General features: G+C 41.9%; 1 protein-coding gene across 2 annotated transcripts; it reads right to left on the bottom strand.

Annotated features, from left to right (window-relative positions):
• Positions 1-45: 45 nt before the first annotated feature.
• On the bottom strand, positions 46-22,019 carry yeats2 (YEATS domain containing 2). Of its 2 annotated transcripts, XM_035170346.2 has the most exons (30): positions 21,839-22,019; positions 21,320-21,425; positions 21,126-21,223; positions 20,861-20,953; positions 20,292-20,525; positions 19,546-19,664; positions 18,368-18,529; positions 17,016-17,127; positions 16,654-16,698; positions 16,401-16,569; positions 15,336-15,572; positions 14,352-14,519; positions 13,325-13,416; positions 12,403-12,588; positions 12,061-12,289; positions 11,548-11,706; positions 10,270-10,394; positions 9,285-9,431; positions 8,273-8,461; positions 6,663-7,065; positions 6,423-6,557; positions 5,849-5,992; positions 4,998-5,148; positions 4,589-4,665; positions 4,419-4,498; positions 3,384-3,588; positions 2,595-2,830; positions 2,426-2,500; positions 2,155-2,228; positions 46-1,716 (listed from the first exon to the last, which is right to left on the bottom strand). In XM_035170346.2, the coding sequence occupies exons 2-30, from the start codon at positions 21,417-21,419 to the stop codon at positions 1,608-1,610; spliced, it is 4,353 nt and encodes a 1,450-aa protein (XP_035026237.1). In that variant the 5' UTR covers positions 21,420-21,425; positions 21,839-22,019; the 3' UTR covers positions 46-1,607. The 2 variants fall into 2 exon arrangements, with proteins under 2 accessions (XP_035026237.1, XP_035026238.1); XM_035170347.2 differs by lacking the exon at positions 5,849-5,992 and having other exon boundaries at positions 21,839-22,018.
• Positions 22,020-22,504: the final 485 nt, after the last annotated feature.

Raw genomic sequence — 22,504 nt, forward strand, 5'->3', positions numbered from 1 at the left:
AGGTTCAACACAAGTTAAGTTTGATAAATAATCATTATTCAACAGTAGTTTCTCTCCGTTTATTACAAGAATATTGATTATGTTTTTTGGTTTGCAACATGAAAATACAGTGTTTGGATTATCTTCTACACTAATGTGGTTTAAAAGGCATCACAACCACTCGGCCCAAACACATTAACAAAATGCAAAAGCTCCACATTAAACAGAATTACCAGCAGAATATCAGCCAACAAAACGCACACGAGCCTCAATTACTGTCAAATTCATTAATTCACGCACACACACACGCACACACACACGTGGGCACAGACATGAACACACGTTTCCACTACTTCAGAGGACATTACATTGACTTCAGCTCATTTCGTGGAGACCTACTGTAACCTTAACTAGAACTACAACTAGCTTAACCTGAACCAGACCTTACTCTAACATTAAAACATGTCTTCATCTTAAAATTCAATGATTGATTTTATGGATATTTTCTTTTCGTCCAGAAAGACAAATCCCCATAGTGTGACTGTGTAAACAGATTTTGGTCCCCACAACATGAGTAATAACTAGAACACGCACGCTCGCTCGCACACACACAGTTAGGGCATTGCTGATTGCAGGTGTCGATATTAGATACAAAAATAAAAGAAGATTTGAAAACATCCATTTCATATTGGTCACATACACTGTGCACATTACATGACAGACATATTGTGGTTGTTTAACACTTAAAAGCACGTCAACAGACTATGAAAGCTGGTTCATGATAAACAGAAGATAAATACTGGTGTGTTGAATTCATAATGATTTGTTCATTAGAATATAACCTGACATGAGAACTAGGTTTTAGAAATGTGAAACATGAATTTCTTCTCCCTCAGAGAACAGTCACTTCCTGCATGTTTGTGTTTTTCTTGTATGTGTATGTACCTCAGCCAGGTAACACAGAGATGTTCGTAATGATGGATAAATGGTTGCCATGGTAATGGCACTTTTTGGAAGGATCTCTCCGTTTGCTTTGCCACCCTCCAGACATTACTATCAGAGTGACAGATAGAGAGAGCCGACACTCAGGTGTTCATTAGTGTTTCCAACTCGCTGTAAATCTGTGGTTCACGTCTGCTGGTAAAATGAATCTTGTTCCCAGTCCAGGGGACGTGACAGCAGGATGAAGAATGAAGGCGGGGACAGCTGTCTGATGCTGTTATTCAGCCCTGTACGTCACTCAGGCTTCATTTCCCCAACGACTGGCAGGGAACAACTCAGCATTAAAAATAATCCTGCTTTGAGGTAAGCAAGAGCCCATCAGCCTCTCAAAATCAAATGACAGGATTCCCAGAGGGCCGCTTCCCTCCACACATTATGGGTGAAACGTTACAGTATACCCGCAGTATTTGAGACGTTTGTTATTCTGCTGCTGCGAGAAGCAAACTGAGCCCTTCTCTGATCAAGTTAATGAATAAACTACGTTAGTTATTACTGCACAACCTGAGGCAACAGGACCACATCCAGGTGTGAATATTCACAGTGGAGCTGTCAGATCAACGTGTCGAGCCGCTCTGTCATAAGCAGTCCTCACATCTTTGCCGGTGTCAGTTACCAGTCAGTGTCAGTCAGTTGTCCTTAGACAGGTAACCCATGTGTGTGCTGGTGAGGAAGTCACAGGTGGGGATGCTACTGACCGCTTGGTGGATGTTCATGGCTGAGATCTCTCTGGGAGCCCTGGAAATAAAAAAATAAAAAAAGTGGACCTTGATTAGGATTGAAATCAAAGCTCAACACAGAGGAAATATGTTTCAGACATGTTCAGATATCAGTGATCATCGGAATAATTTGTTTTCATGGTTCTTCAGCTCTGAATCAATTCAATCAGAGTAGGGTTGGCCAATGTCTATGTCTGTATCTACAGTATTAATCAAATTCAGAAAAGTAAAACCTTATCCGACAATAATTAAACAATTTAAGTTTCTGTAAATTCTTTGGATCAATAATAATATCTATTCATTCAATACAATTTACTGATCACTTTTTGATAAGTATAATCTGAGTAGCAGTAGTAACTAGTAGTTTAGATAAGCCTGAGATACAGTGAAATGTATACAGTGAAAGATGGAGCACTGTGCAGGTTGCATGTTAGTGAGAGAAAACACCAGAGCTGACCTGTTCTGAGGGGATTTGGCGTAGGCCCCGGCCAGAGCTTCTCTCAGGACGTCACTGGCAAACTGTTCTGTCGCCTGCAGTGTAGTCAGCACACACACATTTTCATCATTAGTCACAAAGAAACCCACTGTCTGATACAGACACTGTGTAGGTGTACATCTCATACATACTGTATATTCATCAATCAAGTCAAGGGTATGTCAAGATTATGATGAGCTACTGTAATTGGACGACTTTTTATTTCCTTTTGCGAAACTGAAAAGGGACCGACCTTCAGAATCATGGTTTCGACTAATGGAGCGAACACGTTCTTCTCCACCTCGATCGGCTGGAAGTTCACCCCAATCTGAGAGACACACAGGAGTCATCACATTAAAATGAACAAAATGGTGCAGCATGTATTTCCATTACAAATGAAAACCCCAGACTGGTCAACCTACCTGCTGAGCTGCATCACTGACAAACTGGGCAGACACGCAGGGGCCAAGGAAGAACTTGGGCTCTGCGTCAGCTTCTTGCTCCTCTTCTTTGACCTTTAGTTTCTGGCAGGGTGGAACCATGGTGACGATGTCGACTATTTCGTCGTCTGCCTCCTCTGGTTCAGTCTTCAGCAGAGCTTGCATCTGCTCCAGCCGCGACACCAGCTCGTCGCAGCTACTTAGGGTTGACGGGCACTCTGCGGACACATCCACATGGTGATTTAACACAGCACAGAAACATCAAGTGCTTCAGCACTTCAGTCAGATAGCAGATTCTCCTTGTTTGGCTGTATGTTTATAGCAAAGTGGAAAAATATCGGCTCATTTTATCGATTAAACACTGACAATTATAAATTCAAGATATTTGTGAGAGGAGAGACAAGGAGAACACAAACAGATTATCATATTGTCTCGCTCAGGCAAGTGTGTGACTCACTGAGCTCTGCAGCTTCGACTCTCAACCCTTACAGACAAAATTAATAAGAACTCCCTGTAAATACAACACAGCTGAACAAAAACACTGAGGCTGCACACTGGCCGCCCTCACACCCAACTGGACTGCAAACACATCGCTGAACTGACTGGTAACTGCAGAAGCACTACGCCTACACATGCAACGCTGAAGAGGAAATATTGATCCACTTTGAGCAGCTGTAAGCAGAGGAGTCAACAGTGAAATCGCAAAAAAAAAAATGGGAAAAAGTAAATGATCCTCCTTCAGAGGCTTTGCCCCAAAACCCACACACTCACCAGGCTCATTATCTATCTGCGTGAGGATGTCCTCGATGGATTCGTCATCATTCTTGCGTTGGGGCTCGGGGTCAGGCGGCGTGTAACCCCTCTGCCTGCACCACTGCACCACCTCTCTTGTCTTCGGCGGAGTAAGGGCCTGCAGGCGCGGCGAGCGGTCCAACACGTCCTGGACAACCCGCTTCACTGCCACTGCTCGCTGAAGCTACAACAAAACATGCCAGACGATATTATGCAAACCTATATTCGGTCTAAAAGCCCTGAAATCTGCAAAGTGACACAGATAAATATGTTGTGGCTGGCAAGACTTGGTGTGCATACAGTGCCTTGCAGCCGTTCTTCCCCTGTGATAGCACTGTATAATGATGAGCTTTGAGTCCCCTCTCCCCTCATGTAAATTAGCGACCGGTAGATATAAATATCCATGATATTTCTGGGTTCGTCTGAGAACCATTTATAGTTGTGAGGAAAGAGAACAGACAGCTTATACACGGGCTGGTGTTTATGAGCTCCAGATGAACCCATTAGGAAGAGATGAGAGGAGATAAAAAGCCCGGGACGCACATCGGACCTGATAAGACAGGAAGACGCAAGGCAAACAGAAATCTCGCAGAGTCAGGACTGAGCACCGAGACAGATTACACAGACAACAAAAGTGCAAACACTGCAAATTATTACTGACATTATAGGCACTCTCATCCTGGAATCTGGAGCGGAGGAAATCGTAAGTGGGTGCCGTCACTCTGAGATAATAACTTGTCATACTGAACATGTTCAAGATAATGCTTTGTCTTTTCAAACCACAGCAAAGATGTGTAATGATCAGTAATGTTTTAAACATGTGTACAACATGTGTTTAAACATGTGTACATAAGTATTTTGACTATTTCTCTTTTTCTCAGCAAGATTGTTTTCACAATGAATGCACATTTCCACTGAGAGGACTTTCACATACTGAGGCTATGCAGCACTGAGTTTGAATTGTAACCCTCATTTCAATAGAATAGAATAGAATAGCAGAGAGAAGAAAGTTACCTCTGATGCTCTGCGCTTCCCGATATTCCAGGAATAATACTGTTCTGTTGAAGAGGCGCAGAACGGATGGGAGTCTTCAGCTAAACAAACAAACAAAACAAGTATATTAGCTCTCAGTCTGTTTTTATATCTGGAGTTGATTACAACAGATGGAAGGCAAGCTCACTTACTCTTTTCTGCCACAATCAGAGGGAACCTCTTCACCACAGCTGTCAGCAGCTGCATCATGGTCTCTATGTGCTCAGTGCTGAGGAGGAAATCACAGGGGTCAGATGTAGTGTGAGAAAATATCCAGAGAAATGGCAAAGTGTTCCTAAAACCCTTCATTAATACTCCAGTAGAAATATGGCTCTAATAAATCAGGTCCCACTAATTTTCACAGAGAAATCAGTTTAAAAAGTGAAAAATGGATGATAACACTGAAGTAGTAAAACAAATTCAGTGATGGCTTTGTCAGTGAGAAAAATGTGTTTCTGGCTTTGTACCTTTTCTCTAAAGAAACTGTAAATGATCCGTCCATCTAGGAATTAATCATAGACTGTTTGCGATTGTGGCATCGTGACCCTTTCTCGTGCTTACTTGATGAGGTCGTGCGAAGAGTTGTCCGCCCCTTGTTCCTGCTTGACGGTGGTGGCTGCCGAGGCAACATGAACAGATGTGGGGACAGGGGCAGTCACCGGCGGAGATGGACCCACTGTGACAGCTGTGCTGGCACCTGGCTCTGTCTTCACTGTAGCAGCAGCAGAGAGAGAGGGAGATACAAGTTAATTTCATTAAACTCAAACACTGAGACTGACATGAAAAGAGAAAAGACAGTGATGAGAAGAATGTGCGTAGATGGGAAATAAACCTTAAAACCTCCATCAAAGACCAAAAGAGTCTAAAGCACCAAGCACTGAATACTTACTGAACATTGGTGACAAACACTGCAGCAGATTCTTGTTTACTTACTTGTTCTCTGTCATCACATAATGAGAAATGTCAATATTTTTGTGCAGAAATGTGTTCTAAAGTTCTGCTGTTTATTTATATTGAACACATTGAATTTAATCTTAACCAGTGTTTCCCACAGAGCTGACTCATTCCGTGGTGCTAGTGCAGGTAGATAGTTTTATAAGGAATCTACGGAGCAAAACACTAACTTACATTATTATGAGAAGAGTAAAAATATTTTGTGTTCATTATTAAATTGTGGCGGGAAACATTAGAATATGGTGGGCAGCTACAGTCTAGATAGTTAATGGGAAAGACTGTCTGAACATATGTTGGTAAATTCTATAATGTTGTACTCAATAAAATAAACTCGTAAAATTTGGTATCAGTAACAGAGTCTGTGCTACCACTGGTACGAAAGCTTTTCCAATGATACCCATCCAAACAAAGAAAAATTGGTTGGGAATAAAGGAGGGGAGGGGATGGACCCCTCTCACCTTGTGCCAGGGGCAGAGCAAGGGAGGGGGAGGCCTGGATGGCAGGACTTGGGGAGGCTCCAGCTCCAGCTGCTCCAGGGTTGGTGGAAGAGGAGGAGGAAGAAGCGGAGGAGGGAGTAGTGGAGACTGTGCCTTTAGGCACAACTACACAGAGAAGAAAACGCACACTCAGGATGGATCGATGGGCCATTAGACAAACAGGCTTAAAGGTTAAGTGAAAAATGAGAAGGGAAGAAGATGGGTCGTACAGAAGCTCTCTCAAACTCGATGTCGCCATATGAATCGAAAAACTCATCTTCAGAAAGATGAACTGAATAAAGTTACTGTTTGCAAATTCATCCTTTCAATTCTAAAGTAATTTAGAAGAGAGGCATGCTTTATCTCAACACTTGCTGTAAAAGATGTGGCAAACCGACAAAACAATCAATACCAATGAAGCTTCATGTTTTAGTAAAACACCACTGATATTTCCTTTAAGCTACAATTAGATGTGGTCATTTTGATGTTGAGAACCCAGTATTTGTATCTGCAATCCTCACTTGTTGTCTTTTTCATGGTAATTGCAGATACCTACCTTTTCCAACAGGCATGAGAATGGTCTGCATCCCTCCAGACCCAGTGCCAACCCCCAGCTGTTTGAGCTGGTTGGCGGGGATGGTTAAAACCGTCTGCTGAGAGCTGGAACCTCCAGAGTGGATCTTCAGCATACCTGGACAAAATAATTCAAAATACAGAGCAATTCATTAGTTAATATTATCTAACTTGTACATTGGAACCAGGTGACTGATGCAGTGTGAGGTTTCTCTGTATCTACCTGAGAGAGTTGCACCAGTCTTCCCTCCTCCGGCTGCCATCCCGCTGACTAGTGAGGCTGCTGTGACCAATGACGTGCTGCTGCTCTTTGGCACGCCAACCACAGTCCCCACTCCTGCACCCTTGGACATGCTGATGACCGGCATCGTAGCAGTGCCTTTGGCAACTGTTACCACAGCTCCAGTTGAACCAGCTGCACTCTTTGTCATTGTGGCAGAGTTGCCAGCACCCTTGACCAAAGTGGCCACGGCTGTCTTTGACAGGCTGCCCCCACCAGCGGCAGCAGCAGCAGCAGCGGCAGCAGCAGCAGCACTGGCGCTCTTAGCTGCACTGATTACTGCTGCTTGGTTGGCTGCCACCAGGAGCGAGTGGTGCTGAGGCGCAGACTTCCCACCTTCGGCAGCCTGCGTGGAGATTACAGGAAAACATAGCTGTTAACCAGGAAGTAAACAGAAACAGTCACTCGGTGTCTGAAAAGACAAACTGGGTCATTACTGTGTGTTCCATGTTTATACATGGCAAGGGTCAAATAACAATCTTTCATTCAAAAATGTTCCTATTTGTTTGAGTATCAACTTTCATTTTTACATTGAAAATACTTTTTTTGTTATAGGCTAAACATATTACCTTCTTTGTAGTTGCACAATAGTGCTTGTGTAAATAATAATAGCCATTGTGAAGATCCGTTTAAAGCTGGACTTCAGTGAATATAAAGGAAAAGAGTGCTGGAAAAAGAAATAGTCTGTGTTTGAACTTTTCACTTGGTGTTTACTGTCTTTTCTCTGCTATGTCCACATTTGTTTTCCAGTGTTGTGCAACTGGGACAGTGAGCTGTTCCGATCAGGTCACTAGTTTTATGGAATTCACAAAGACAAAAGAGTCAGTGTTCTCTCACAGAGATGATAGAAGCATTTTGATCTTGACATTATTTTTTGCCATGTCGTCCAGCCCTACTGTCAACACTGATAGAGCATTGATTAGTTTTCTCAGTTTGCTACATACTGGAAACATGTTTGTTTTCACGTGTTTGAGCCTGAAGGAAGTTTCCATTTCTCAAGTTAATGAGGCCACTGACTGAAGCTGTAATCACCCAGACCGGTGCTGATGAACAGCTTAGGGCTCTTCACACTCTGCTCTCTCTGACAAATACACTGATGACATTGCCACTGCAGCCACACTGGATCACTCCTGTTTTACATGTATTCATACTGCAGTGGCAAATGCCGCATCACTACAGCTTTAACCCAAAATTTAACTCAAGTGGTATATTTCGTCATACAAAAGAAACCACCTGCTTGTTACACATAAAGCCACAACACGAAGGTATGTACTTAAATTCTCCATGAAATGAATACTCAAGTTACAAAAACTTTTAAACCAATTGTTTTGGCAATTGGGAAATATAGCTTAAATATAAATAACAATAAATATTTATGTAAATATTATATATTAACCCACATCGACTAGTTAATGAATGTAGTTTGTAGGCATGACAAAATGCTTCATGTCAATTTTAATGCAACTGCTGTTTGTTTTTTTTACATTACATTTAAAAAGAGAACAGCTGTCAGGCAGAATAAAACAAAAAAATATGAGGACTGTGAAACTCGCCTGTTGTTGGCTGCCCGCTGCTGCAGCGCTGACAGAGCTGGGGGTGGAGCTAGCAGCAGTGATGACTCCGCCTGTCATCCTCAATGTGGTCGTCCCCGGCTTGGACAAATGACCCGCTGCCGCTGCTGTTACCGTCTTAACGGAGCCATCTGACAACTTCACCTGTGCGCCCTGGGAGCTGCCAACCACCTGTCGGTCATAGACAAACTTTTACAAAACTCATTGTGACAATGAACATGGTAAAACTGTCAAGGGAAGCAAAAGAAAGGGCAGAAAATTCAGATCATTGTGAATAGGATGTGAATTTTCTTTCTACTTATGAAACCGTAACAATAATCTACATTATAACACAATTACAAGACTAATTGTATTAAACAGACTGTGGCTATATGAACTCTGCAAACAGCCTGCAGAGCAAGATGGTTAAAAATGACAACGGCTACTGTGCTGTTATATAAAGTGAGACAGAATAAAACTACATGAGGGGACTTGACCTCCAGCCAAGCAGCACTTGGGTGAGTAAAGCCAACACCAGCTGCTACTGGACAAGCCCTTCACAGTTTCAACGACCCACACATTCACTTTGTATGACAGGAAACTGCAGTTTGCAATAGCTCTTCAGTTAGTTTAAAAATAAACCAGTTAATATCTAAATTTAAGTGCCAAAAACAACAAAAAAGTGGAAAAGCTTCCAACCATCTGTTTGGTTCATCAACACTGATACAATCAAATAACAAGAATAAGTGTTGTGTCATGTTATAAGCATATTTTGGTCACATACTGCATTAGTTTAAAAAAGACAATGTGCAGCAGTAAGCAAGAATGAGGTTTAAAAGATATTTCAGTGTGAAGAGAAAACAGGAGAGCCAGGGCAGCTCAGTTGGGACTAAAGTGCTGGCAAACACCAAAGCTGGCATTCAAGTGCAAAAAACTTGAAGCTGGATCCTTAGTGATTGTACCCCACGAAGTTGTCAGTTAGCATCAGATACTGCTTGTAGCTCTTAATACTGACCTGAGCCAGAATGGCTGCCTTCTGTCCAGCTGTTACCCGGATGGCCTGCTGGGTAACAGTCGCTGGAGATGATGCTGCGTGACCCGCCGAGCTGGAAACCCCCTGCTTCCCTGAACCCTGCGCCGGTTGACCGACCAGAAATGTACCCTAGGAAAAATGGATAAACAGTGATTAGCATGAGGTAGCAATCCAATAACGTATTACTTAGATTCAATGCAGTCAGTGGAATTGTCATGGTATAAATTCAGCTAGATAAACCATTCCACATTGAACAAACACATATACAAAAGCAGAAACTGCCCCTTTCAAACAAAAAATCTTAAAAAGGTAGGATTATAATGCACCTCATGTCACACTAAATGGTAGATTAGGTATATTGCTATTCTAAGCATTAAAATGCTTCTACTGCTTCAGCTGTTTCATCCTTTATATGTGTTAGCTTATATAAAATGCATTAGCCTTCCTTAAAATCAATTCATTAGTGTGTGTGTGTGTGTTTTGTATACACAGTTTAGCTGTTTAGGTAGATGTACAAAATAAATGAGTGATAGACAACACTGAAATTAACCTTGAATATAGATAATTAACATGAAACACAGCCCAGAAACATAATTTAAACTTGTGAAATCTCTGCAGACAAGGGGATTTTATGCTGTTGGCACATATGCACAGTCGGTTCTAAACCTGACTACAGGATCAATGATGCTGTAATGAATGTTTCTAATTAAAAACCCACCAGGATCAACCTCCCGACTACAATACAAGAATACTGAGATTAGCGCAGGAAAAGAAACACGAGGAGCAAACTGTAAATACACCTTTTCATGACTGTGTTGATGCGTATTAAATGCATGATGTGTAAAGCATCTTTATGTTGGCAATTAAATAACAATGTTCTGTAAAGCAAAAATAAATAAGGCATCAAAGAGAAAACTTTTATACCAGAGCAAGTTTTCTATTATAGCATTAATGCATTTCCACCCACCTGTGGGGTCTGTTTGAGGATGTAGGACGTGTAGGAGAGGTTGGAAGGCAGACTGCTCGAAGAGGAAGAGGAGGAGGTCTGAGAGCCCCCAGCGCCTGCAGACGAGCTGCTCTGCGACTGCTGACCTAAATTACAGACAGTCAGAAACACGTCAGTCTCTAATCTCATAAACAAATCTGTCCTTGTTTATCCAAAAACACAGATCATCTTCTATTTATTAATGTGTGTAAAATCAAATAGGTAAAAGCATATTCATGATAAATGATTCCAAAGCAGGGCGAGGCAGAGTAATGTTGGTTTAGATCTATATTTCAGATGCTGCTAAATCTCTTTAATCTCACTGAGTGATTCTAGCTCGCAGCATTACACATTAAATACTCTGCCGAATGAAACAGATGACTACAACTGACTCACTGTCCAGAAGGTAGTGCGGCAGCCAAAATCTGTAACTGTCACCAGTGTGCTTCAAACTGTAGGGTCACTTCAGTAGTGGGCTTTTTACTTTTCAAAAACTTTAAGATGAGCCGAGAGCAACAAGAGCTTCAATACAGATGTGTGTGACCTACGGAGCCGGAGGAAAATGTCAGGGGTCCAAGACTTTTGTTTTAGAAGCCCTGGATACTGAGTCACCGACACCATCAAGCTCATTAATCAACTGAATCCAATCTAGTTCATTTCCTCGGGTTTTGTAGGATATTAGATTCCTGCTTAGAAATGATATAAAGCGAGAAATTAGAAGCTGAACAAGAACCCCCATTCTCACTCTGAAATCAAATAGCCATAAAAGGCCCAAATTAAAGTCAATGATTTTCTTTTTTCGAAATTACATTTTTAAAGTGGAGAATGTATAATTTTAAGAACTTTATATCTGGGTTGTATCTTGAGTATCTTCTTCTGTTAAAGGGTTGATTTTAACCTCCATGTTGCTTCACTAGTAAGATTTAACCCATCTCTCTATTGCATGTCTGATGAAGTATATCAGTTTCTTCAAGTGTCCGACACGACCAAACCTAAACCCTGAACAAATGCTCCGCTCGTTCATGTTATGTGTATTGCTGGCACAAATACAGTGTGGAGCATTATGTTATAAAGAGGGACATATCTGCAGTGAGAGAAACTCTGTCACCAGTCTTAAAACCCTACATTTCTTAGAGCTCGTCAAGTTTGTGAACTAAAAACAGAACGAAGAAGGGATGTGGCTGAATGACTAATGTCTGACACCAAAGTTCTTTCCAAACGTCTGCATCTAAAAGGATTTATACTGGATGCATAACTCACCGGCACTGGAGGCTCGGAGGATAGCTCCCTGCGGAATGAGGAGCAGCTTTCCCTTTCCTGACGGGTTCTTACTGTTGGTGGTCAAGTAGAGTTTGGTGCCTGGAGGCAAATTGGCCAGATTGGCCAAGTTGTTAGCTGGCAGCTGAAGAGTAGCCATTACTGTGGACGTATAAAGACAGAAAGAAAAGTCAAGACATTTCCTCATCAAAAGGCTATAATAACAGAATAAATATGTTTTATCCATCTATGTGCTGTGCAAACTCTTATCTTACACACCGACTGATGTTCTGGATGTTTTCCACCCAGGACTAGTTTTGGGAACCCAGGACGTTGTCTGGGTACTTTTTGTATTTTGTATGCATTTGTTTGTTCTTTGTTATATTGCCAAAACATTAAAATAAAATATCGAAAAAACATAAAGTGTGTTTCATATCGTGCAGATCATTCAAAATCAATTGTGCAGCTGTAGCATGACCTGTACATCATACATGTTGTCTGTGTGTGAACTCTGACCTCCGCTCTTGCCACCTGAACCTCCAGCCGCCTTGGCAGCAGCCTGCTGACCAGGGATGCCACTGGCTCCACTTACAATGGCTTTAGCGACTCCCTGAGCCAAAACCTGCTTCCCACCCATCACCTTGGAGACAGAGGGGTTGCCCTTGGCGACCAGAATCTGTCCACTGCTGATAGCCACCTGTTTGACTGCGGACTGAAGTGTTGAGGTAACAGGAATACCTAACATCTAGAAATAAGGAGAGTGCCAAAGTTACCTGGTGAATGATGGTGACTATTGATAACACATGTATATCACTGTTAACATACAAACATTGGAATGCTTTTTGGCATGACACTGACCTTGCTAGATGTGGCCCCTGTGGCCCCTCCTGTCTGTTTCTGGGCCGACATTGAGATCATGTGACCTCCCTTCACTGCGACAAACTGGTGTGCTGCTGTAGCAGCAGGTTGCTGCTGGCTGGTTACTGTGGAAACCATTTGCTGCTGCTGTGTTGAAACTTCCCCTGGCTCTTGCTTGATAATAACCTGCACAAGAAGTGAGTGCACATGGAGAGGATTGCAACATGAAGGCTCCTGTGTTTTGTAACCTCAAAAGGTTGTAGATAATTATTTGGTGTCAATCAGTTTTTTATAAAAGAAAAAAAGAGAAATTCAGTATTAATATGATAAAAAAAAAAATTACTGCAAATTAACATCCCCTTATTTTTTTCCAACAGGATACAGACAGTAAGCAGCGGGAAGAGATTTTTTGAAAATCAGCAACATAATTTATTCATTAAGGAGATGTTTTATGTTCCCCATCTGTCCCCATCTGCCCTGGTCCTTAGAACTACAGAAGAAACCAGCAGCTTACAGACTGTTGAGTCTGAGTGGATCAGAGTGTCACTATGACATAAAAGAAGTTTTCAAAGTAATCATATGTTGATCTTTGAAGATGGCGATGGGATGATGTGATGATGTGTGGGAGTGGGAGGATTTTACAGCAGGGTATTGACACTGACTGAAAAAGAACTGTGCAATTGTCTCTGCAAAGCTTCCTGCACATCCTCCCATCTTCAGAGTAATGTCCCATTTAAACAGCTTGCCAAGGCACTCACATATGCTGAAGATAGCACCCTGGCCTACTATTTATACCACGCTGCTTTGTTAAAGACACAGATACTACAGGGATAGACTATACTCAAAGTGGGAAGGGGACATATCAGTTACAAAGTTTGAGCTCAGAAGGATTCATGTTAAACCACTAAGATTATCAACTCACCTTCACCCCTGAGGAGAGGAAGGTGCCTGTGTGAACTTTAGGGGCCGGAGAGCGAGTGCCTTGAGCAGCAGATTGTTTAGCCGAGGGGCTTCCTGTGAAGTAATATACACACAAACACATAGAGTTGAACTGATGATTACTCACTTCAGATCCTGCCATTCTTTCAAAAAGGATCAAGGCCACTGTGGAGCGAGGTGACGGTTTCTGTGGGTGTTGAAGGTGAGCACTGCTATAGTTCCACTCCTTACAGACACCATTTCAATTTCTTTTATCCCAGGATTGGTGAATCAGCCTCAACACCCACATCAACCTCATCCAGCTTGATAAAAAGAGTACTTATTCGCACTCCTGCCCTGCTGCCAGATCTGGTTGAGCTGTGCATTTGTGGAGGAAGTGTGGGAGTGGCTGAGTGGGCGTAAGGAAAAGAGGTCCTAAGAGGAATATTGACGAATTGAGGAAGTAAATGCAGCAGCCTTGGTGATGTGAGATGACTCCGCTCCATGATGTGGTGACACACACACACACGACATTTGCTTGACTGGACAGTGAACTATCATCTTTGCAGATAATTAAACAGCACAAAACTTGATGCGAGTGTGGTTTCATCCACCTAATCTGGCCATGAAACTCAGCAGCTCAGTCACCATGGTAACCTTGCATCCAGCAACCACCCAGCTGGCTCATCAGCCGTCATTTTTTATGCGTGCAAAATGGGGACAAAAGAGAGACGGTGAGGAAGAGAGAGACAGAGAGAGACAGAGAAAAAGACAGAAGGGAGGGAGCACAAAGACATAGATAAAGGGTAAGGGAGGACAAGAAACAAAAAAAAAAAACTACAAAAATAGAGGAAAAAGAGTGAGGAAGGAGTATGTAGGGTATTGTACATCATCTGTTCAGCTATAACGCACATTCTTCACAGCCGGCTTTTTCTTTTCAATGTGGGTGACTCAGACACTGATTTTTGATTTTGCTACAGGTCCACTTCAGATTTCAAGCTGCACTTTGACACAGAGTAGGAGATGTGTACCTGTGGAGGCGGAGGATGAGGAAGCCATGCCGATCACCTGGCCTGGCTTGTCAACAATGATATAAGGGTTGTTGAGAACCGACGAAGAGTTCTGCTTGCTATGGACAGGGGTGGAGGTGGTGGGTGTGCGAGGCAGTGGGGAGTGGCTTGGGGTGGAGATGGGAGATCCTGCGGAGGAGGAAGTACACGTGCTATTAGATCAATAATTCTCTTCAAGGGTGTTCACAACAAATGTACACAGGAAAAAAGTACAAAAGTGATTCGGGTGTTTGTTGAGATTAAGGCAAAATAAAGCAATGTATGAGAGTTGAGTGAATATTTATGATTTTAGCTTTAACATGACACAAATATCATATGTTTTGATAGAAGCCCAAAAGAGTGATGCACAATATTTAGTCCCGGGCTCAACACTAATGCTAAATCAAATCTAACATGGGTTTATTAGGGGTTCCTAAACTTTGTACACCTGCACTGAAATCTGATATGAAAATGGTTATGTTAAACATATGTGTATGTGCATATATTGAATGTATTTGTTATACTCTGTTTACCAGATTACATGGCATTTATTTGAAAATGTGACCATCCATTTTGCTAATCTGGAGAAGCTCATTATGGAGAAAAATTATTTAAATTCTTAGTTTGTCACAGGGGGGAGAAACTATTTCCATAATTTTTGCCAACAACAGTTAATGTGACCCTGGAGGTGCTTGTGAGAAGTCCTGTTCTTTTTATGTACCGCACATTGTAAACAATTTGACAAAGTAAAGAATGACCATCAATACTAGGGATCTAAAATACAAGAAATGGAATGTTGGTGTCAATATTAAAACTAACAAAGTTTAACATCAAGCAAGTATTTCTTCTTTTTTCTATATTTAAAGTGACAAAATCCAACTTCTTATTTGTGGCAAAGGAGATATGCAAAGTGATGGGACATCATGTGGAGCCACTGTGAAATGGCACCTGGATGGAGACAGTTACCTGAAACTATTTTGCAGCTCATGGTGATTGGTTGGAACGATTTCCCAGGAGACTCCGCAGGACTGGGCGGCTGTCCTTGTGGGACAATCTTACAGCTTGCCGTGATAGGCTGGAAGGCGGAGTTGCTATGGGAACCAAGGGTGATCCTGTCACTGGCTTTTGGTCGGGTCGGGGTGCGCTCACCGGCTGCAAGTGCTGAGCTGTGAGCATGTCTCCCCATCTCTGTTTTAATGAAACCTTGGAAGAAATGGGAAAGTATATTTTAGTTTTACTCTCTGTAAACCTCATTTAAAGTCGAGATGGGAATTTTGTCACAAAGTTACAGATGTAAGATGTAGTATCTTTTGAATTCTAATTCTTGAATTAAGTGAAACCTCTGATTCCTGCTCAAATCTGGTTCAGGTAAAGTAAATGAGCCACAGCAGACGGGATCAAACCGACACCGTCTGTGATAAGCGAACTCTTGTCACTGCATTACAACTCATACTAATTCAACTTTAATACAAACCACCTTTTCCATAAATTATTCTTTGTTTTTAAATTATTAACATATCATTTCCATTTACCTACCTTCAGAGAGTCCCCATAAACTGACAAGTATAAATGAGAAGCCTCAGTAAAAACAGGAGTAAATAGGTTAACATGCAACACAAACATAAGGAAATAATAAACAAATGAAAACAAGTGAGAACCCTGCTGATTTTCCAATTAATATATAATAAAATAATTAATAATTTAATATTCTGAATGAAATCTTTCCTCATAGAACATTTTCACAGCCAAATTTAAAACATTTTAAATCCTGCAATGTTTACATCCATGTTTACTACCAGCAATCATTGTTGGTGCAATGATTTTTTGGCAGGTATAGAGTCAGAGCACTGCAGGACTGTATTATGCTGCCTGTATGTTTGTGTGTGTGCCTTTGGATCATCATGCACGTGAAAGATACAAACAAACAGTTATTAATAATCAAAAATTGCAAAGAGTACATTTAATTGCTAAAATGTGAATTTACTTGTTCATGGTCATGTAAAAAAAGGCTGAATGTTTCTACTGATGTACCTTTGTCTATGATGGGATCATGTGACACGGGCGAACTGGAGCGTCCGTAACTTTGGGGCAGGGAGGAGGTGGACGTGGGGCTGGCCGCTCTGTGTATCACCTTGGATGAAGCAGGCTGAGGGATGTAGTCCTGCCCAAGGGAGTTCCTGAGGAGCTCCACATCCACCACCTGGAACAAATATAGCTCATCGTCAGAGAAAGAGATGTGAGGACAAGTCATCGCAGGAAACAGAATGAACTTTTATTAACTTACAGTTTCTGCCCCCAGTGTCTGCAGCCCAGTATATGTTCTGTCCAGCTGTAGGCCAAGAAAAAAGGGTGAAATAAAAAACTTAAACTTAAATCCATGAACTGGATATGCTAGATTTAAATCACTATGACAGATGAGTCATGAAGTCACAGGAATTTTTTAATACTGCATCATAATAAAAATCTGACAACTACCATAAGATCCCATGAGATTTAATAGTCTATACGTTTCTAAACTAGAACTCATATTTTGCTTTCAAATATACCCTTTGTTGCTTTATATTCAGCCTCATGTTATAAAGGATTTCATAAAACATTAGCATGACTATACGAGGCTGAGTTAATCTGCATATGATGCGGTCTGACCTTTAGCTGATGGATGATGTCGATGCGTTTGTTGCGAGGGTCGTTGAAGTGGATCTGGATCCGCACAGGAAACTCACCCCAACCGCGACGTGTTAAATGAAAGGGAGGCTCACTGAGAAAAGACACATTCAAAACTTCAATGTAAGGTCAAATCTAGATGAACAGAATCTATAGAGAATGAATTACAATCAGTGCAAAAAAAAAAACTAAGATCCCAACCTCGAATCCAACTCACTCCTAAAAATCAATGACTTGAAAGTCTCTCATCTTCTCCCCCTTTGAAGCTTTCATCCCCACGGAGCAGAAACTTATCCGACTGCATGTATTTAGAAGGGCATGTTTACAGAGATGCATATTCTTTTTCTAATCAAGTTTACTCTATGAATGAGGCCTGTGGATTGTTTTACTTGCTTTCATTCATCATTTCATCTACATTCACATTCAGGCTGCGTAAAGTCGTCACAGAGCACTGGGCCTATGTGGGGTTCACTGGGAATGAAAACTTGAGTCAATCGGGGGGGAGCTTATGATCTGCTGCTACAGCAACATGAACGCACTGTCAGCTGAAACAGCCAGGAGGCTGCAGCTGACTGATGAAAGAGAATTTATTCAGAAGCAGAGGGAAAAATTTAATCCTTGGAGGATAGAAACTACACATATTAAAACACAGAACTTCAAAAGTTCAGTTCCCAATTAACAGCGATACTGATCTTCACACCTCAGTGCTCTGAGCAAAGGTGAGGCCTTGAAGACTCATGTTTTTGCAAAAGACTACACTGTGTGTATAATCTGGTTTGTCCACAGACTCCACCTAATGGTGTGTGCCCCCAATCTGCATAAGCACTACCCACCGGCACTTAATATTCAGCTATAATTGATTGAGATGAGACAGGGCTGTATGATCTGAATCATCAAATATCCACAAGGGGGCACTGTTTACTAAAAGATTTTCACAATAGTCAGTTTAATAGTGAGTCTGTTTTGTATCTTCAACGTTGATATAAACATCATCTGATGATTAAGAGAGTCTCTTACGCATTCAGATATTATCCACAACTATTTTTCACTTCCTTCATTTTGGCAAGGGTGTGTGGAAAGAGGTGGGGCAAACTACTGACATACAATTATAACATAAGGTTAGAAAAAATGTCAAGACTGATCGTACTGGAACAAGTTGGCCTGTAACTTCTGTGGTTGCCTGAGGTTACCGCATGAAACAGCACCCAAGCGCTAATATTTACCACAAGTAAGGAGTGCTGCCAACACGAGAAAATGCGTGCAGGGCTGAGGAGCAATTAAACACTCTTTGTCTGTGTCAGACATACAGGAAAAACAGAGAGGCAGGCACAAACCTGACTTCCACGAGGTCATTAGGTTTGTAGCTGGGGTGCAAGAAGAACCAGACTTTCTTTACAAAGTGGTCTATGCTGGGTTCCCTCCTGGAGCCTCTGACGTACACCATCCACTTATGAGTCGACTGGTCATTCTCCTCGCGTTTGTCAGGGGGAATGTACCTGGGGGTAATAGACAAAAAGGAAAAACAGCCAGAGGGGGTAAAGAACTAGACTTATTAAACACGAGGGATAATGCAATGGCATTTGTTTGTTTAAGATGGTTAAAAACCAAGAGATTAACACAATTCAAATAACAAAAAGACAGAAGATTGGCAGGAGGGGAAGCAAGATTATAAAGGAACAAAAAGGTCCTAGTAAATATAGTAAAGATTGGCGAGCAGAGTAATAAGGGAAGACAGGTTGCAAAGGTCAAAGGCAAAAATACTATTAAACGTGCTTTATATTACACTAAACTGAATGCTCAGTCACGTGGATAAATCTATTCCCAGGGAGAAATTAACTGGGTAAAACGGCATTTTCCACCTTCATCAAGCCTGGGCTTGTAATAAAATGATGATGTTGGTTCAGCTCTTCTTTCCACGGGCACACGCTAGACAAATTCAACTTACAGACTGAGTTTAAAAAGATAGTGCAATTAACAAGTAAAAATCTATTGAGGGAAAGATATACCTGCTTAAACGTAGAATCATGAAACCACTAATCTATGGTACGGTTCATCTAAAGCGTCATCTAATTTGACTGCAAGGACACAGACCCTGGAAGTTGCATCTCAGATTAACAACAACTCCTCTAAAGACACAGTCTACAAAAGTTAAAACTACTTCAATAAGTAAATAACTAATTCATAATTTTTACTTAAACCCTCATCTTTATATTCCCTCACAAAATGTTAAGACAAGCCACCTGGCATCTCTCTACTTTAAGAAATAATAGTATCCCTTTTCCCTGCATAGAGAATTGCTAGGCTGTCGCCTCCGTCAAATTTTTCGTGCCACCTCCAGCTCCCAACAAAATTCTAGTACAGTGGAAACTGCTTATAGTGATCATATTTGTCCGAAGCCAAATTTATCCCAAAACTTTCAGTTGTATGGCTCCGGACCTCTTAATATAAAAGACCTGTGCTACAACCTACTGAGTCAGAGAGATGACAGAATGAGTAAAATCTGGTTACGTACTTGGATACATTCCCCACTACAATGGTCTTCTTTGCATACAGTCTAGAGGCCTCGTCTCCGGTCGTGTGGTAGATCACCCTCTGATCTGCTCCAACAGATGATGGCACACCAAAAGTGTCCTGCGGTAAATAATGGAGAACACAGCAGACATGACGAGAGGTAAAAAGATGCAAGATGAATGCTGACACCCTCGACAGTCACCAACTAACCAACAACAATGTAATCTATAATAATAATAATAATAAAAATATAGCAATAAGAAGGCAGCATCCTGTGAATCAGTAAATACAAATAGAAAGAATTGGAACAATAAAAGAATAAGGCGAGATTACATAAAAGCAATAAAACATTAAAAAGACATAAAGACGACATCACATGAAGGCAGGTCTATAAAAAAGGATTTTAAGAAGTGATTTAAAAGAAGTCAGTGAATCTGCAAGCATCATCTCCTCAGGCAGGTCGTTCCAAAGCTGAGGGGCCCTGATGGCAAAAGCACGGCCACCTATAGACTTGAGCCTTGACTTTGGAATGACGAAAAGAGCCCCACAGGAGGATCTATGGCTGCAACATGGTTCATATGAGGTCAACATTTGCGATAAGTAGCTTTGGGCCAGACAAATGCAAGCTTTAAAATGGATTAGTATAATTCTGATGTCAATTCTAAAACAGGGAGCCAATGGAGAGAGGCCAGGATTGGGAAGATGTGATGTTGTCTATTAAAACCAGTAGGAAGCAACTGAACTTACTTTGCCTGTATTACGCCCGGGTCTGCGCTCCTGCCGGCTGCTTTCCTCTTTCCACGCTCCCTCCACATCCCTCTCAGATCCCTCTCCTTGCTGTGAGAGGGACTCGGACTCTGAGTGGGCCAGAGAAGGCGTCTCGGAGCCCTGGTTGAGAGGGGAAGAGGACCGGGATGGGGACTCCAGGAAGCGGCGGATGGCCGGATGGTTCAGCACTGCAGTGTCACTCTTAGAGGCATGCTGGGACAGAAATGACACAGGCATGTACTGGGTAAAGCAGATTAGTACTAGAGTTGCTGTGGCCATAACTGTGCAAGCTTAAAAGAATGCATCCTCAAAGAAATCACTGTTCTCCCACATTCATGACACCTGCAAAGACTTCCACTGAATCAATCATCAAACTATGATGTTGTATCTAACTATTGTTTCTGTTTTATAATGGGCTTACGGTGGCATGTCATATCCATTATTATAACCATCATCTACAAGCACCTGTAAACACTAAATGCTTGTAAGACTGGGCAGGTTTTTTAATCATCAAAAACAATATTGAACCCCTGGATATGGAGATTTACCTCTGGGAGCTTTGTTATCCCAGCGTTGGCATAGTAATTAGCAACTATGCATGCCCTTAACTTGTCCATCATCCTCCTGGCTTCATTGAGTCGCTGCAAAACAATGAAACACAATGAGCCAAAACACTCTGTATAGCACAGCAAACATATAAATAATGACATTTCTCTATCCTCTGCATCAACACAGTACTGATGGACTGCACGGACATAGTGTGTGTAGGAAATGAGAAGAAGAAAAGACACTTTGACTGTGTCCTCCAGGTACCTGACTGATCACATCTATCTCGTGCTCTTTGCTCTTCATCTCCAGAGAGAACTGCTCTCTGATGATGGTCTCGATCTTCTGCACCGCTGCTTCTCGGGCTGTTAAAAGTATGAACACACATGTTTGTATTGTTAGTTGTTGGCTGCCACAACATGTAAATCAGGTGCACTGGCTCAATCAGAGCAGGAACTTACCATCGTGTTCAGCCGCTTTGTTTCTCTTGCTGCTCTGGACCAGGGAGACGTCCTCATAATCCGGATCGTTGCCTTCTATCTTCCTTTTAACACCCGACATGGCTGCCTGTTAAACAAACGTGAAACGGCAGGCTAAGCCTTTTAAACCACTGCTCCCGTGGGCCAGTTATCAGTACACTTCGCATAGAGTTAGCCGGCTAGCATTGGAAGCTGTCAGGTTAGCGCTGACCAGCTAGCCAGTTGTGCTAATATGAGTTAGCAGACCACATAAAACACAGCATGTATATTACCACTCTCCCATTAATGTTAGAGAAACAACAAGCCCGAGCTAAGCTAATCTAACTGGGCGTGTAAACTGTGTCGCTGCCGCGCTGTGCCTCGCGGTGGAAGCCGTACTTGTCGTCCGTGCAGCCGGCGACACTTAGTGTTGCTAGCCGCTATCCGTGTTTTGCTAACGGTAAGCTAGCGTTAGCACACGGTCGTAGACCCCGTTTGAATCCGTTTGAGACGCAGACTTACGGGGCTGCCCTGTGCACTGGAGCCACGCTTCTCTGCGAGGCGGGTGTTTTAACTCAGTGAGAGCATGTCCCTGTGCGTGGAGCCGCATTCACCTCACACACTCGTGTTTGCTCAATGGCTAAAGTGTCGAGGTGCACAGGTAGGCTAAGTAGTGGAGAGCTAACGGTGCACTTCAGAGCACCAGCCACCAGGGGCCGCTGTTCTGCAAAAGCGGTGGTAAGATAAGATAAGATAAAATAATCCTTTACGAGTCCCACGATGGGGAAATTTGCAATATTACAGCAGAAAGAGTCAAAAATAGGCATCAGTAAGTAAGAATAAGTAACATGTAATACTTAAGTGTAAGGATAATAATAGTTTAGTGTAAAGAAATAAATATAGAAAAATATGAATGGAATAAAAACGAGTTTACACAGTGTAAAAACAAGAAGAAAATATGTACAGTGAATGGATTGCACAGGAACCGTTGTATTGCACAGACAAAATGAATATTGCACAGTTAAGAGAGTTAAAGGAATAGTTCACCCGAAAAAAGAAAATTCACTCGTTATCTACTATGCCGACGGAGGGGTGGGTGAAATTGTTTGAGTCCACAAAACACTGTTTTGAGGCCACCGTAAGCCCATTATAAATGTGAAACAAAGATGTAGATACTTTAATACGATA

Source organism: Hippoglossus stenolepis, chromosome 11 (assembly GCF_022539355.2).
Source record: "Hippoglossus stenolepis isolate QCI-W04-F060 chromosome 11, HSTE1.2, whole genome shotgun sequence".
Classification (NCBI taxonomy): domain Eukaryota; kingdom Metazoa; phylum Chordata; class Actinopteri; order Pleuronectiformes; family Pleuronectidae; genus Hippoglossus; species Hippoglossus stenolepis.

Excerpts from the sequence above, each read along its gene's own strand:
- yeats2 (XM_035170346.2), bottom strand. The coding sequence starts at position 21,419 with ATGTCGGGTGTTAAAAGGAAGATAGAAGGCAACGATCCGGATTATGAG. Across the intron at positions 19,665-20,291 it reads CCGGGCGTAATACAGGCAAA|GACACTTTTGGTGTGCCATC; the intron begins GTAAGTTCAGTT and ends TATTTACCGCAG. Across the intron at positions 14,520-15,335 it reads GAGCTGCAAAATAGTTTCAG|GATCTCCCATCTCCACCCCA; the intron begins GTAACTGTCTCC and ends CCTCCTCCGCAG.